Raw genomic sequence first — 16314 nt, forward strand, 5'->3', positions numbered from 1 at the left:
AATTTTATAAACCTTTTCAAGCGCTACACACGAATTTTCTAAAATTAGACACTAGTCAAAACAATATAATCATTTATCAAAACAATTGAACCATTTTAGCTGCTATCCCAACATCTTCTAACATATCTAGCTATTTTTCAACGCAGTATGCTAACACGTCACAATTTTAAACCACGAAATTTGATTTAATGTCATCTGAACCATAATATTTTTTTAAATATCACAATTTCAAACAATGATAAAATTATAATTTATATCGTGATTCACAATTACAATATTTAGTCAAATATCACAGTTCTAAAACCACAATATTTAGTCTAATGTCACAGTTCTGAAATGTTTTAAACTGCAACATCTTCAAACTGCTATTTCACGGGAAAAAAAATCTCATCATGTTTTAATTTAATATTTATTTGTATTTTATGTAATAATTACCCAATTTATCGCAAAAGCCAAGTCTCAAGCTTTCGGCCATGGTGGTGGATGCATCATTGCAAGAAACAAGACTCAAATAAATTATTATTCTTTTGCTTGGTTGTACAAGGGCCAACGTCAATTGAACCTCGACCAATGGACATGCTTTTTTACCCAAGCCAATTTGAGTGAAGCAGATAAGACGTTAATGTTGCCCAAATCTAAATCTTTTACCGTGGATTTTCTACAGCAACTCTTAAAGGAACTATCAAAGCAAAAATCCCAAGTTTAGCGAAGAAAGAACCACTCCCTCACCTTTGTTCCAAAATGGCATCGAATTGATAACTTAGCAGACTAAATGCCCAGTCAAGTTCTTGCAGGATTCAACATCCCACACGCGAGCATCAGGCGAACGAAAATTTTTACATGGACCCATAGCATTTTCTATTTTCAAGTATAATTTTAATTGATTGTGCGGCTAGCTAGCTTGGTCCAACCACGCCAGGTTCGTGAGTTCATCTCTTACGGATTATCAGGCTACCGTTCTTTCCTAGAACATCTCGCAATTTAGGAAACACGAGAGGCTATGACCAGGGGCAATGGGATGGTGTCATAATGCATAGAACCAATAAGAAACCCGAAAGGAAGAGAACAGACAAGGAATTTCAGATGGCAATTAGTTTGGTCATCAAGTCGCTAGGTAATGGACCAAGAGACCAAACAAAATGGCAACCATGCATGATAAGAGAGACTGGGAGGTAGAATTACCACCTGATGTAACCCAGCCATTAGAGCAAAAAAGTTACCGAGGTAACTTACAAAACTCCAAGCTGGTAAAGGTAACATTCACATCAGTCATGTAAATCAGGTGAACCAGCCAGCTCAGTAGTTGTGAATGGGACCTGATTTCCATGTTCCAACAATGCCCGAAACTGATCCAACTAGCACAATTACAGGCGCACGCCAAAAATAGCGCCTTGTTATCTAACCAGTGGAGTTCTGGCTTTCCACATGCATTCCATCCATTCTGCTATCTAACCAGTGGAGTTCTGGCTTTCCACATGCATTCCATCCACTCTGCAAAGAAGTTGCCAAGAGAAGCATTTCAGAATTCATCAATTACCCTTGTGAAATGCCCAAATCAACATGCAGGAACTAGAGAAAAGAGTGCATATTCATGTCAATTAACTAATCCAATTTCATCTAATGACCGTAGACAATGGCATAAACTCGTGATGACACGGGGCTCCACGTGAGAAGTTTTGGAGGGGGAGGGGACAAAAAATTGGCAATTGTTTTCAACATGCTTTCACAACCACTCTATTGGAAAAAACAAGCTTAAATATTTGCAGACATGCAAGTGTGCAGTTCACTGAATAAGACCAAGCTATGGCTATGGAGGTACGCAAAAGGAAGTGGGTCCAACAGGAAAAGAAGTTGCTAGAAAAAAGTGGGACCTAACTCATAATCCAGTGTAATAGACAATCTCAGACAGCACGTGAACTCCCCTTTAACTTCTGATGGTTGACTGAATTTAAGTCCATTTCGGGGCTCACCTCTAACAGGGTATAATGGGTGTTCTCTTTTTCTTTTTTCTTTTTCTTTTTTTGAGAAGGAAAAATTAGAATTCGTGAGCAAAGATTGAAAATTAACACGTGCATGGGCCTAATAATATTTGCATAAACTAAAAGGATAATTGGAAGGCACAATGTTTCTAAGTTGTGAGTGCTTACCCAAAAGAAACAATTTTTTTAGCCTGCCCTTTTCTCTGAAAAATGTGTCGAGAAGTGCCAATAAACTGAGACATCACAGCTCATTTAGACTTCAATGTAGCCCTAAGTTTTCTCAACTCTTGCTCTTGTTGCTGTGAAAAAAAAATCATGATGCCCAATTCAAAAAAGTAAACAAAAATCTTTTTTCCAGCATTCTTGTTGATATTAAAAAAACTTTAAGAGATTACTAAATCCCAAGAAATAGTTGAATTAATTATAGAGACCTGGCGTAGCTTTCTCAAAGCTAGATCTGATCTTTCTTGCAGTAGGCACCATTCCATTGCCATATCATACTCAAGTGTATTGGGCTGAGAACAATGTGAAGTAGATACTGCTTCTTTCTGTGCATAAGAACATCTTTTAATCACAGCAGTGGGAATAAAAAAGGAAGGAGGAGGGAAGCGACATAACAAGTTTATACACTTGAACATTGCCTGTAGTGTGTGCAAGCATGGTTAGAGCAAGAATAAAATTTACCATCTCACGCTGCATGTGGATTCTAAGTTTATTGATAGTGAGATGACCAAAAAAAGTTGACTGCTTTCCTGGGAAACAAGGAGCAGCAATGCTACCAACCAGAGGCCTGTAAAATTGAACATGAATAGAAGAATAAGTGGGAATTTAAAAGTTATAAACTGTCAAATAACAAGCAAACTGAAAGTTCACAGAGCAGATTAAAAAATAACAAGACTTGATGCATAAAAAATTATGGATTTTAGCCAATAACTGTCAAAATAAGTGTTTTACATGTCCATAAGGCCAGGGCAAGCATTGCATACATACAGAAACAATTAAAAGAAAAAAAAAATCCAGGGCACTTAAATGCTACCAAATATAAGCTAACACTACCATGTTAACCAGTGGGGAACACTGCAGACTGAGCAGCAGGGGGGCATTAATATTGATAAAAACGGGGAGGCGTTGACTGGAATTTCTACAGGTAAAGCAGAACCATTAAGCAGGAAATATTTAATTGATGTGCATCAGTGCTGAAAGAGGGTGAAAACATACCTCCCATTTGGTAGCATTAAGCAAACTTCATCTAATTTTGCAACTGCCATCTCAGCTACTTCCCTTTTTTGGAATATAACAAAAGCCTGACCTGGAGCATAAACAACAAACAAAATCAAAATCCAGTAACACGTGATTCTTACTATGGAAGCATAGAGGGGTGTCCAGATTCCCTCCCCCCACCCACAAATTGACACCAAAAGAAATGAAAAGAGAAAACATTGCCCTTAATTAAAAAATTTATGATATTTAACTAGTAATTAGCCACTTTCATTTGTACCAGAGTGAGGGCTGGAACGTGCAGTCCTTTGAATCATCTTCGCAGTGCAACTTTGCTTGAAGGCTTGCCAAATGAGACCCTGATCCAGGGCAAGGAAATTATGAGCCTCAATGCTTTCTCAAGGTACTGTAACAAGAATAAACCACTACTTGGAACAAGACAGAAAATAGCATAGCAAGCATAGAGCCTAGAAACAAAGGCCAAGAGTGAAAGAGAGGTGGGGGTTGCAATATCCACTTTACTGTAGGAAACTGCACATGAAGTGTTTTACTACAGCATGGTTGTGATGTGAAACAAAAAGGGATGGAAGAGGATAAGCTAGTTAAGAAAATGAATTCTAGAATCAGAATCACCTCTACTTCTGCTGAAGTATAAGACGGATCCAAATTCTGTAGCAGGACAAGAGTTCCTTGCTCATGAGCAGTTTGCATTGTTTCTTCCCATGGCTGGTAAGAATATACAAGGCAATTAGAAAATTATTATTGCATGTCCCATTTTGACTTATTTTTTATCACATCAATATTCTACAATGGTGTCTAGCTTAAAAATCACTCTTTGTTTTATCAGCTGGGCCTCCCAACCAGTCTATCCCTCGGGCTAGAGCCTCCCTATATGATAGCCCATTCGACTACAGGCTAAGCAAGTGGCCAACAACAGATTTTTTTTTTGTGTCAGTAGGCATTGAATTCTAAATCTTTAAAGAGTATTGACAAACATTGGTTAGATCACATTGGTTTAATGGTCCTTCAAGAAAGAAAGCAAAATATTAACAATAAAAATATAGGGATCGTAAAATCACTTGAAATCAGGAGCAGAAACAAATTTGAGAAAGAATACTCACAAGTCCCCGAAACCACTTGCTTCTATCCTGTCAACATATCAATAACAAAGATGTAAGTACTAAATCTAACTTTCCCCACAGGTTACTCTTCAAGAACAACAAAGCAAGCACTATAAGAGGTCAATGAGCACAATCAAAAGCAGGGAATGCAAGACATCAATGAGCTGAAAATGAAGGAGACACAGGAAACCAATGAGGCTTGAGCACATCATTCCTTTTGCTGCAATCCAAATCTCAAACACATATAGCACATAATTTTTCCAGAATCCACCCTTTCATTTCTATAACATCACTACATTAGTCTGTTACACTCCAAAAAATTATTGCTGGCACTGAGCAGAAGCTACTCAATGCAGCCTGGGAACAGTTATTTAGGTTTTTTTCTGTAACTGTATTACTTTAGAAATTTTATTATCGTTTAAGAAGTTTGTTATTGAACTTGTTAATTAAACACTAAACCATAGAAAGTTTTATTTCTTTCCCACTCTCTTTAGAACTGTTCTACGGTTGGTACCTGTGAAAAACCTTAAGCTGTATTTTAAGGACAACTATTTATGATAATGAATTGAGAATCGGATTCAACTCTCAAGTGTATTTCAGTGTGTTGAAGAAAACTCCCTGAGTTCCTATTGATTGTCTTCCATCTTTTCTCAGTTCAGCATTAGTACTCTTATCCTTCTAGCTCTTCACTTGTCAAAAGGCATTATTTTTGCTTAATAGAAGCATCGCTACTAAGTAAATGGAAGTACAACATTAAAGTTATTTAACAACAGACCTTGATAAATAAAGGGAAAAAAACGACCTCTGGCAATGCAACTTACAGTTTCTGGCCTTCGAGTGGGTTCCTGTATTTTATAGTTAGTTTTACTGCCCTCCTCTGAAGGTCGTCTTAGAGGTGCTTCAGGAAACTTGCCATTAGCTAGCTTCTCATCAGGCTTTGGCTTCTCAGAAAGTGCATTGTTGGTCTCCTGGGGATCTTTAGTAAGGTTCGGCCTTGATTTATCTTCAGCAGCAGGGGTTAGTTGAGCCACAGCCTTGGAACTGCTGTCATTGGAACCATGTCTTAATTTCTGTGTGCTTTTCACCTTATTATCATAAGATGCTTTTGCCGAGTCATCAAGCTTTGCTTTCTTACATGATCTGTCATCCAAGTCACCAGAAGCCTTGGCAACTTTCAATTTCTCTTTAACTAAAACCTGATCAACAAAGACATTACCAACTTTACTTTTACTCTCGCCAACATCATCTTTAGATCTTGAAGAGATGTCAATCAATATGCTTTCCTTTTTATTATCTTTAGTAATTTCACCTAACCCTGCGCCTAAATTAGATAAAGAATTTTCTATTAGTGAAGATTTGTTCTTGACCAATGAAGGTTATCCATGTCTGAAATTTCCTTAATCTTAGAACTTGAACTTGCAGTCTCGTCAAAAATATCTACCTGCCTTTCATTTGTTTTAGCTACTTCATCAAACTGTACACCTGAACTAGAAGCAGCTTTCTCTTCAAGATAAGATTCTTTCTTGGCCAAAATCCTTCTGTAATCAGTAACCACAGCATTTCCACTGACTTCTTTCTTGTTTGAATCAAGTTTTGGAACACCACTGGAATTCTGATTACCAACTCTGTTCAATAAGAACTTCACTGCAACAATTGAAGACACAACAAACATACAGGAATGAAATGATAAAGTCTTAACCAATTGATTAGATAAAAGTACAGGAGTATTGAAGGCAAAAAAAACACATACCTTCAATCCCAGCAATTTTTTCATCTATCTTATCCAAGATCCTACAGTTCCCAACATCAAATGCACGATAAAATACAAAGTCAGCCTCTTGAAGTTCTTCATCTGATGGTTGTGGATTTCTACTATCCTTTGAACTGCATACCACATTGCATTTTCCAGCAATTGCTTCCTGATTTGATGCAAGAGAAATTAACCTGACTAGAACAAGCACCTCAAAAGCACCAACTATGTTTCCAATGCAAAAAAAATGAATTTGAAGTCCAGTACAAAAATTTCTTAAATTTCAGTAAAAGATAAACAGAAAACACCGAAGACGATGTTTTAAGGTGCTAAGAAATAACACTGTTTCATTTCTATTCAAAAGCATTACATTTTGTATGTATGATTGTCAGTGGACATCTTATTATGCCAAAAGGACATATTGAAGATTTAGCTACAAATTAAGAATAAAATAGATGCAATTAAAAGTGTAGGAAATATTGAAAACAATACATTAAATTTTAAGAATGGATGGCCTTATTTTCCTTGACAAGAACCCTAAGTAAAACAATCCAGAGAAAGAAATGGAGGACTGCTATAAGCCCAACATAATCAAAGAAACTAATTATATAAAGGAAAAAAAAAACTCATTGTGCCTTCTCTCCCCTCAATGTGAGATCAGGCAAGGCCCCTCAAAGATGTTATGTCCAAATTCTACTTCATGTGTCAAATACAAATAATACACCAGAGTGTGTCTTGTTATTTTGGCACTGATACCACAAAGGTAAATGGAAGGTCTGAGGGAAAGACAGCCCAAACATTAAAACAAAAATTGAACATCATGTATTTGCAAATATAGAACCCTCTAGTTTTCTCTTGTTTTCTCCATGAAACCCATTCGCCTTTTAGCACAAGGTAACTAGATGAGTATGATGTTATGAAAGTGGCCCATGTAGAACTTCAACATGTAGCATATTATTTATGTACGTTTGACCAAACATGGACATTATTCCAATATCAATTGTGTCACAAAATTTATACTAAGCTTCTCCACTCCCCCATTGAAATTTATACACCATCCAAACCATGTCATTAGAGTCATATAAAGTCACTACAAAAGACGAGCCAAAATTATATTAAAAAAAGGTATAATCTAAAATGATTACCAAAGGATTAACATTTGTGTTGCCTAAACCTTCACCAGAGGCCAAAAACAATTCATTCTTGGGAGTCTTCTCATCTCCAAGATAATTTGAAATCTCATGAGGACGGAAAAACCATAGAACCTTCACTTTCTTTGTCTTGTCGGCATTCTCCCATATCTTTATGAGCTTGCCAATATAAGGCTCTGTCTCACCTTCCTTGTACATATAAACAGAATCGTAAAGAGTATAGTCCACACCATCATAAAAGAAAGATTCATAAAACTGTACATCTTTCTTTTTCCCACCAACTCCTCTCTTTTTACCCCACTTGAATTCAATGCAGTCGACTTTTTCTGCTTCTACCATACTCAGATAAAAGGCTATTCCAAATTGTTGTGTTCAGTAAAAAATGTAGAATCAAGCTGGAAAAAAAAAACAGAAAAGAGGAAAAACATTTCAACAATAAGCAAGGAAGCTAGAGCCATATCGGAAGATAGCTGCAGTATTTTAAAACAGAGTGATGAGGACAACCATACGTAAGAACACTTCAATCATTTTTAAACAGTATGTATATACCAATTAACGACATCGATAAACATATGTGTTCTTCGAGAAAGTTCAAGCTCTACGAGGACATCTAAATGTAACACTTTCTGTTCGAAACATGTTAGCATTTCCAATCCACAGGTAACTTATTCATCAAGCTTCACCATGCATAATTAGTTTTCCCTGCATTCATGCATTAATTTGCTGGTTAGCTTGTCCAACTTAAAACTCTAAGCATTCTGAAAAAAAAAAAAAAAAAAAAAACCTCGGACAAACATTACGCCGCATAATCCGACAGTGCAGGGACACAACATTACAGTTTGAACTGTACGCCGTTAGTCCCTTAACTATTAAATTCCATTCAAGAATATCGCCACGGTGCGGCAATTTTGGGGGGTAAAACAACCCCTCCCTGATTTTCCAAAATTAATTTTTAGGTTTCCCCTCTTTTTGGTGAAATGAAATGCTGCTGTGGTATAATAACAACATCGCAAGAAAAAACCTCAAGAGATGGTATGTTTCAAATTATTATAGACAAAAACTTATTCCATAATGGCATACCAATGCCACAGCAATTCTCTGTATTTATGCACAATTAAACAAAATTGACACCACAAAAAAAAAATATGCAAAATAACACTGCATCCATGCATGTCACCCGAAAATAAAGCAAACAGCAACTCCTTCCATGAAGAATAAAAATAAAAATTGTCTATTGAATTAAATTCAAATAAAATAATATAAAAAAAGCTCATAAACATACTGTGTACTTTTCTCGGACTTCGGATTACGTGATCATCAAAAGAATTTCAAAAGGAAACGGAACCTGAGTCCAGTTGTGTATTATAGGTTCTAGGGAAAGCAAACGGTGCCGTTTAGTGCACGGAGTAATGCGTCTGCAGCTCAAAAGCGCAATGGTGGTGCCAAATGAGAAGAGTAGATCGCCGGAGAAAAATTTGAAGAATAAGAAGAGATAGCGAGCGGGTTTTTTGTTCTGTGAAAACCCTAGCGAAAGCCCGCTCAATTTATCTGCGTATTTTTTTTTTTAATCTTTCCTTCTTCTTCTTTTTAAGTCTAATTTGTTGATTTGATTTGAAAACGGCTCGGGACATACGGGTAATTGAAAATTTTACATAATTTATGTTTTTCTCTCTGCATTTTGGTAATGTTCCACTTGTATTTCTCTGGGATTTTAAAAAGTTTTCTCTATTAAAAGTATATTTGATAATTTGATAACATTATTTTTTATGTTATTTTTTATTTAAAAATAAATTAAAATAATATTTTTATTATTTTTATTATTTTATTTTTAACATTAATATATTAAAATTATCTGAAACTATCAAGAATAAAAAATAATTTAAAATAAATAAAAATTAATTTTTTTCATATACGTTTTTTAAAACAAGCTCTTACATTATATAAAGCTTCTCAATAGTGTTTCAATTCAAGGCTATCAAGGGGTTGAACAGCTAATTAAGTTAAGATTGATTAAGATTAAGAAAAAAAATAAATTATCCTGGTGAATTTATCATGGAGTATATGTTGAATTTTCTGAAACACATATTAGTATAAATAATAAATATAAATTTTTTTAGATTATTAATAATCTTGATAGATATATTTAAAGTTGTCTAAGATTCATATAAAAATTACTTAGAGATTAATTGTTTTTTTGGCTTTAAATATTTATTTCAAGGCTAAGTTATTGAAAACTAGAAGTTATTTAAGTATTTAATTTCTAATAATAATCTACACAAATCACTAGTGAGAACTCCTAAACCTTTTCCAAAATAAATAAATTATTATACTTTAGAGTACTTTTTTTTTGTGTTTTAAGGGTTTATATATTGTATTTTTTTCATTATTTTCTTTGCTTTGAAAATAAAAAGCATGGCTTTCTGTCTAAAAAAACTAAAAAGCAATATAAATTGAAAAATATCAATTTTCCTTTTAAATAATATCATATATATTATTTTAGATTAATTTTATAAATTTATTTAATTAAGTTCTTACTTGATTATTTCTATGTATAGAATTGTAATTACTTGTATTGGATACATTCTACTCCTTGATTTTTAAAATTTATTTATAATCAAGTCACACTTGATTAATCATCATATTTTAATTGTTAACCAATTGTTCTTATACATGTGACCAACTAGATACCCTGATAAGCTAGTCTAAATATAAATTATAATCTTCAATAAAATAAGATTAAATAAATTAAACAATTTAATTTATTATCACTTCAATATTTTATCAATTTGTATTTGAAAATAAAATATAATATCTAATAATTTGTCATAATTTTTTAAATATTAGAAAAGTTATAAGTGATTTGACTTGACTTTTTAATGACTAGTTTTTCAGTGTAATTATTATTTATTCATCATGAATATTTCAATTTCAACATTACAGCATGAAGCATATCTGTTTTATTAAATTGTTTTAGTTCTCAATGTTATTGATATTGATTCTTTAAATGAGATTTTAAAACACTTTTTATATCAATCAAGGGTTTTACAATCAATACTATTTAAAAACATATAAAATATTGTTTCTAGTCCACATAGAGTGATAAATTATCTTTTGACTGCTTAAATATATTAATATAGTTTATGTTATGCTCGATAGTTGTTTGTTTGTTACACTTGATTATAGCAATGTGTGGCTAGGAATAAATAATCACACTGTTTATATAAGATAATTTAATGATTTTAAGTCTATGAATAATTTATACAACTATTTCGGAAACCTTTTCATAGATATAGGTGATTTCCATATAGAATTCTTTTGCAAGTAAGTTCGGTGTATATGTTATATAACAAACACCTACATATTTATTTCAGATATCTCTTGTATTTTAGTTTACGAGAGCAATTGTTTCATTTCATAAATGAAAGAACGTAACATGTATTAGTTTCAACAACTCCAATTAATATCCAATCTCAATAGAATATTGACTAGGAATATTTAAAGACAATGCTCCAATACAACAAGAATTTTATAATTATAATAACTTTATAATTTTTTTAAAATATTTGTGTTTTATATCTACTATAGATTTATTAATTATATATCATATTTATTAATCAAATATAAATAAATATTAAAGATAAATTAAATATTTATTAATAATAAATACGTTATACATGAGTAAAATACACATAACTAATTATTGACTATAAAATATATTTACTAACAATATATTGTGTGTTGTGAGTGAAATCAATGTGAATTTTAACAGTGTCTCCTTTTTGTTAAAATTTTATAATTTAATTACTAATTTTTTTATTGTTTTATATTGTCTTGACAGGGGTTTTGGCTTGATATATTATTTCAATTAGCATGCTATGGAGTTATCATGATGTTAAAAAAATTCTCAATATTTTATTGTTCCATCTTGCAAGATAAAAATTAATTTTGTTGTATGTGAAAAATTAAAATTGTATAAACTAATTTTGATTATGAAAAAAAAAAAATTAATAATAATAACCTAGGTAGTGATGGGAGCAATTGTTTCATTTCATAAATGAAAGGTGACATGTATTAGTCTCAATAACTCCAATTAATATCCAATTTCAATAAAACATTGACTAGGAATATTTAAAGACAATGCTCTAATACAACAAGAATTTTATAATTATAATAAATTTATAATTTTTTTAAAATATTTGTGTTTTATATCTACTATAGATTTATTAATTATATATCATATTTATTAATCAAATATAAATAAATATTAAAGATAAATTAAATATTTATTAATAATAAATACGTTATACATGAGTAAAATACACATAACTAATTATTGACTATAAAATATATTTACTAACAATATATTGTGTGTTGTGAGTGAAATCAATGTGAATTTTAACAGTGTCTTCTTTTTGTTAAAATTTTATAATTTAATTACTAATTTTTTTATTGTTTTATATTGTCTTGACAGGGGTTTTGGCTTGATATATTATTTCAATTAGCATGCTATGGAGTTATCATGATGTTAAAAAAACTTCTCAATATTTTATTGTTCCATCTTGCAAGATAAAAATTAATTTTGTTGTATGTTAAAAATTTAAATTGTATAAACTAATTTTGATTATGAAAAAAAATATATTTTTTTAACAATAATAACCTAGGTAGTGATAGATAAAATAAACTTGAAATACTTAATAGAATTGACAATAATTAAACGCATGTAAGTATACCTTACACTTAAATACTATATTATAACTTAGATGTGCACAAAACTACAATTGTAATCTCTCGTGATTTTATTTTATTTTTCCTTCAACTATATTATATACGAGAAATGTGTAAATTTACACACACTCACAGTATCATACCAGTAGCCTCAGTCTCATAATTTTACACTTTCATCAACATATAATAATGACACATAATTTTCAATGAGAAATAATAAAATTCCGATATCCTCCTAAATATATTATTTCCATAACAAGGTATCTATCCTTTTCCATTATTATCTATGGCTTAATTACATGTAATAATGTACTGTATAAATTTAACTAATTTTACAAAATCTCTCCAAAAAAAATAATCAACAAAGATTTGGAGCAAGAACTTAAGATACCCTCAATGGATACACCTATAAAACACCTTGAACAAGAAACAAGATTCTTTTTGTATACTAAAATTCCTTCCAACTAATCGCTTAACCAAATTCTAGAATTAATAAACAATGAGTATCATTTCTTCAAAAAACTTTACCTGCACTATAATTCTCAGTTGTTTCACTTTACTTATTATTACAACTTGTTTATTTTTATATTTAAAAATATTTAAAAAAATAAAATTTTTTATTTTTTTATTTTAAATTAATATATTTTTAAATTATTTTAATGTGTTAGTGTCAAAAATAATTGTTTAAAAATAAAAAAATTATTGACATATATTTTAATATAAAACATTATTTAAAAAACAATTACAAATACATTACCAAATAAGTTATAGGCATTCATTCCTTGAATTACACTTGTTTTGTCATTTTTTTTTATCTATAATATATTTCTACGCAGCACAGTGATATCAAATTCATATTATTTCTCAATTCACACTATCACTTTTCATTTCACTGATCCTAAATTATACTTGGATTCATTTAGGGATTTCTTAATCTCATGTAATATATTTAACTTATAATTTAGTTAAATTTTGGATTTATTAACTGTTTAATCTCATTCAACATCGTAGAAGAAGCTGCCTTAATTCATCAACTATTTTGTTTAAATTCAAACATAATATAGTTTGGAAAATATTTAGAAATACGGTGCAAACCGGATTTTTAAAAAATTTAACTTTTTACTAAAAATTATTATTTTATATTTTAAATAGTTTTATTATATTAATCTCAAAAATAATTTTTTTAAAATAATTTTTTTAATATATTATAATATAAATTTTTAAAAAAACAATCACAACCATATTCTTAAATATATCATTATGTTTTTTTCAGCTAATTATTTTCTTTAGTTCATCTCAACCTCTTCCTACCATTTGATCAACTAAACCCGATTAATTCATTTTGAACATTCATTGTGTCTCATGTGGTCTTTTAACTCATTCTTTCATTAATTTACACATTCATCTCGCATCTTTTCTAGCCACTAATTTATTCATTCGATCAAAACATTTATTTTGTCATTTCATCCAATCATGCGTTCATTAACTTGCACATTTATTTTATTCTATCATAAATTATGCTCTTCAAGTTTCCCTTGAATTTATTTCACTCTAGCCCAAGACATTTATTCCCTCCTGACATATTTTATGCTATTTTCAGCCTTCCACGCATACATTTATTTCATTCTTGTCAAATGACCATTTCACGGCTCCTTCTTGTTTTTTTCTAGTTTTAAATATTCATTTTGCCCATTATTGCTCGCTCCTGTATTTTTAAACCTCAAGTATTTATTATACTCATTCTTGGCTCATTCGTAAATTTTTGAAATCTCAATTATTCATAAGCCCATTATGGACTCATTACACTGCCCATTAGTTCAAAATAACCATCAGCTGCTCTATTTGTTCAATATTTATAGCTCACGATCAACTAAATATTCTTATTCCCACCGACATAAAACATGTTTTAATCTTGCTTGTATGATTTTTGTTGATGGTCCTAGACAAAACAAAACAAAATATTTCTATTCATCATGGCATGCAAACCTTGCTAAAGTTACTTAACTTGCTTAAGAATTATAACTCTCATTACTCAACTAAATTAGTGTTTTAAAATGATTTAAAATATAATTTTTTTATATTTGAAATCTCAATTATTCATAAGCCCATCATGGGGGCTGCTCCTTTTGTTCAATATTTATAGCTCATGATCAACTAAATATTCTTATTCCCACTTACATAAAACATGTTAGCATTAATCTTGCTCGTATGATTTTTGTTGATGGTACTAGACAAAACAAAATAAAATATTTCTGCAACCTATGCTAAAGTTACAAAAACCACTTAGTTTAAGAATTATAACTCTCACAACTCAACTAAATTAGCCCATTAAAACAATTTAAAATATAAATTAAAATTTTATTTTTAACAAAAAAAATTATTTTTTTGAGAATGCAGTGGTTTCAAATAGCTCTTAATTTTTTTTTTGGACCTTATTCCCAAAATATTTAATTTTTTTATATGTTTTCGTTTTGATGCATTAATTTTAAAAATAATTTTTTTAAAATAAAAAATAATTTTAATGTATTTCGTGTAATTTTTTTTTGAAAACTAAGAACAATTATGCTTTCAAACAAGACCTAAAGTTAAACATAATCGCAGGATGTCTCTTATACCATTCCATAATCTATTATCGATAATCTATTGTCGAGTTACTGCATAATACTTTTATTAAAAGACCAAATCTTTGTTGTATTTTTAAATACATGTTTAGAAAATAATTTTTTTTAAATTTAAAAAATAATTTTAATGCATTTCATCTAGAAAAACTTTAAAAAGTAATAATAATCACATTCTCAAATAAAATCTAAAGCTAAATATAATCACGGGATGTCTCTTATACCATCCGATAATCTATTATCCGGTGATGACATGATACTTTTATTAAATGACCAAATCTTTGTTGTATTTTTAAATGTATGTTTAAACAAGCTTGACCTATGAAATGTGCTCAAAGAAACCAAGCTTACAAGAACTCTATTTATATTAACATCAAAGCTGGTGTTGTAGCATTTCTCACGAGCTTATAGAAACTCTATATAAAGTTTAGCCTTGTAATTGTTTTTTGGATTCAATTTCTGCCTTATTTTTAGTTCCAAGCTTATAAAATGCTTGCTTTACAAACATCAATAACATCAATCCTCGCCTTCATCGGTGCCACCCGTAACTATAATCCATGTTTTTTTTTCTTTGTTCTTTCCTGATGCATATTGATGAAGAAACTTCCTTTTATCTCATTGCCTTTTACTTGGACGTCAATCTTAATTGCAATTGGTTTTGTTTTTAGTGCAAGAGGGTTAAAAACCTTCAAGGCATGCATTATAAGGTCTAGGTAGCTTTATTGGAGTAGATTCATTCACCTTTTCTTCTTCGCTGGGGACAACTCCTACAGTATCAAAAATGTCTTCCGTGGAAACCCAGAGACTTGTATAATTTTGTTTGCAACTAGCAAAACTTTCTTTGTTTGCTAAACATAAAATATATAAATTAAAAATATTATTGCTGCTTTTGCACCATTTAACCTCCTTCTCAAAAGATTGTGTCCCTGTGCTTTTATTGCAATGCCATTATGTTTTCGGTTTTGTCTGTTGTGTACTCGTACTACATTGTCTTTTTTTTTTTTTTGTTGAAAATGATATATAGGTAATGAAAATAAGCTTTAAAAAAGAAAAAAAAAATCTGCCATTCAAGTTATAGAATATATTAAATTAAATAAATTGGTTTTATCTATATTAATTTACTAAATTCACGACTTGAATTATAAAATCGAAATAACTTAGTAGAAAAAAATCATAAAAAATCACAAAACTGAAAAGAAAATAAATAAAATAAATAAAAATAAAAAACAACTCATATTAGTCTTTCAAACTTGTTGCCCATGACATTAGACCAAAAATATCATATCATATCTGAAAACCAATTGAACATTGAATAATTAACTTGGAGGAAGAATATTAATTATTTAAAAGGATCCAAAATAAAAAAATAAAAAAAAATAAAAAATAAAATAACAACATATTTTTTTATTGAAGAGTGAAGCTGAAAAGAAAAATCAATTCAACAAAGTGAAGCTGAAAAGAAAAATCAATTCAATAAAATGTCAAAAAAAAATGATGATGAAATTGAAAAAAATAATTTATAAAAAATCAGGATTGAGTGATAAAATTAAAAATAAATAAAACTTCTATAAATGAGCTAAGACAAAAATTAGAAATAAAAAGAATAAGAATATAAGTTGAAATATCAATAATAAAAAGGTTAAATATATATTTTTTACAATAAAGAAAGAAAAGAAGTTAAATAAAAGATATCGGCAACAAATCTGACTACCATTACTGACATACACTGCATTGTTAAGTAAATAATGTGGT

The 16314-nt window shown here is 30.2% G+C and overlaps 1 protein-coding gene across 6 annotated transcripts; it reads right to left on the reverse strand.

Moving 5' to 3' along the window:
* Positions 1-1001: 1001 nt before the first annotated feature.
* LOC105127121 (uncharacterized) lies at positions 1002-8823 on the reverse strand. Of its 6 annotated transcripts, none has more exons than XM_011028250.1 (14): positions 8502-8821; positions 7865-7921; positions 7214-7615; positions 6069-6237; positions 5760-5962; positions 5140-5514; positions 4319-4345; positions 3831-3923; positions 3478-3556; positions 3198-3288; positions 2664-2769; positions 2411-2527; positions 2148-2278; positions 1002-1441 (listed from the first exon to the last, which is right to left on the reverse strand). In XM_011028250.1, the coding sequence occupies exons 3-13, from the start codon at positions 7556-7558 to the stop codon at positions 2228-2230; spliced, it is 1656 nt and encodes a 551-aa protein (XP_011026552.1). In that variant the 5' UTR covers positions 7559-7615; positions 7865-7921; positions 8502-8821; the 3' UTR covers positions 1002-1441; positions 2148-2227. The 6 variants fall into 6 exon arrangements, with proteins under 6 accessions (XP_011026552.1, XP_011026553.1, XP_011026551.1 ...); XM_011028251.1 differs by having other exon boundaries at positions 7214-7612; positions 7862-7921; XM_011028249.1 differs by lacking the exon at positions 7865-7921 and having other exon boundaries at positions 7214-7614.
* Between the last annotated feature and the right edge of the window lie 7491 nt (positions 8824-16314).

The sequence above is a fragment of the Populus euphratica genome, unplaced genomic scaffold (genome assembly GCF_000495115.2).
Source record: "Populus euphratica unplaced genomic scaffold, PopEup_1.0 scaffold50.1, whole genome shotgun sequence".
In the NCBI taxonomy this organism is placed as follows: domain Eukaryota; kingdom Viridiplantae; phylum Streptophyta; class Magnoliopsida; order Malpighiales; family Salicaceae; genus Populus; species Populus euphratica.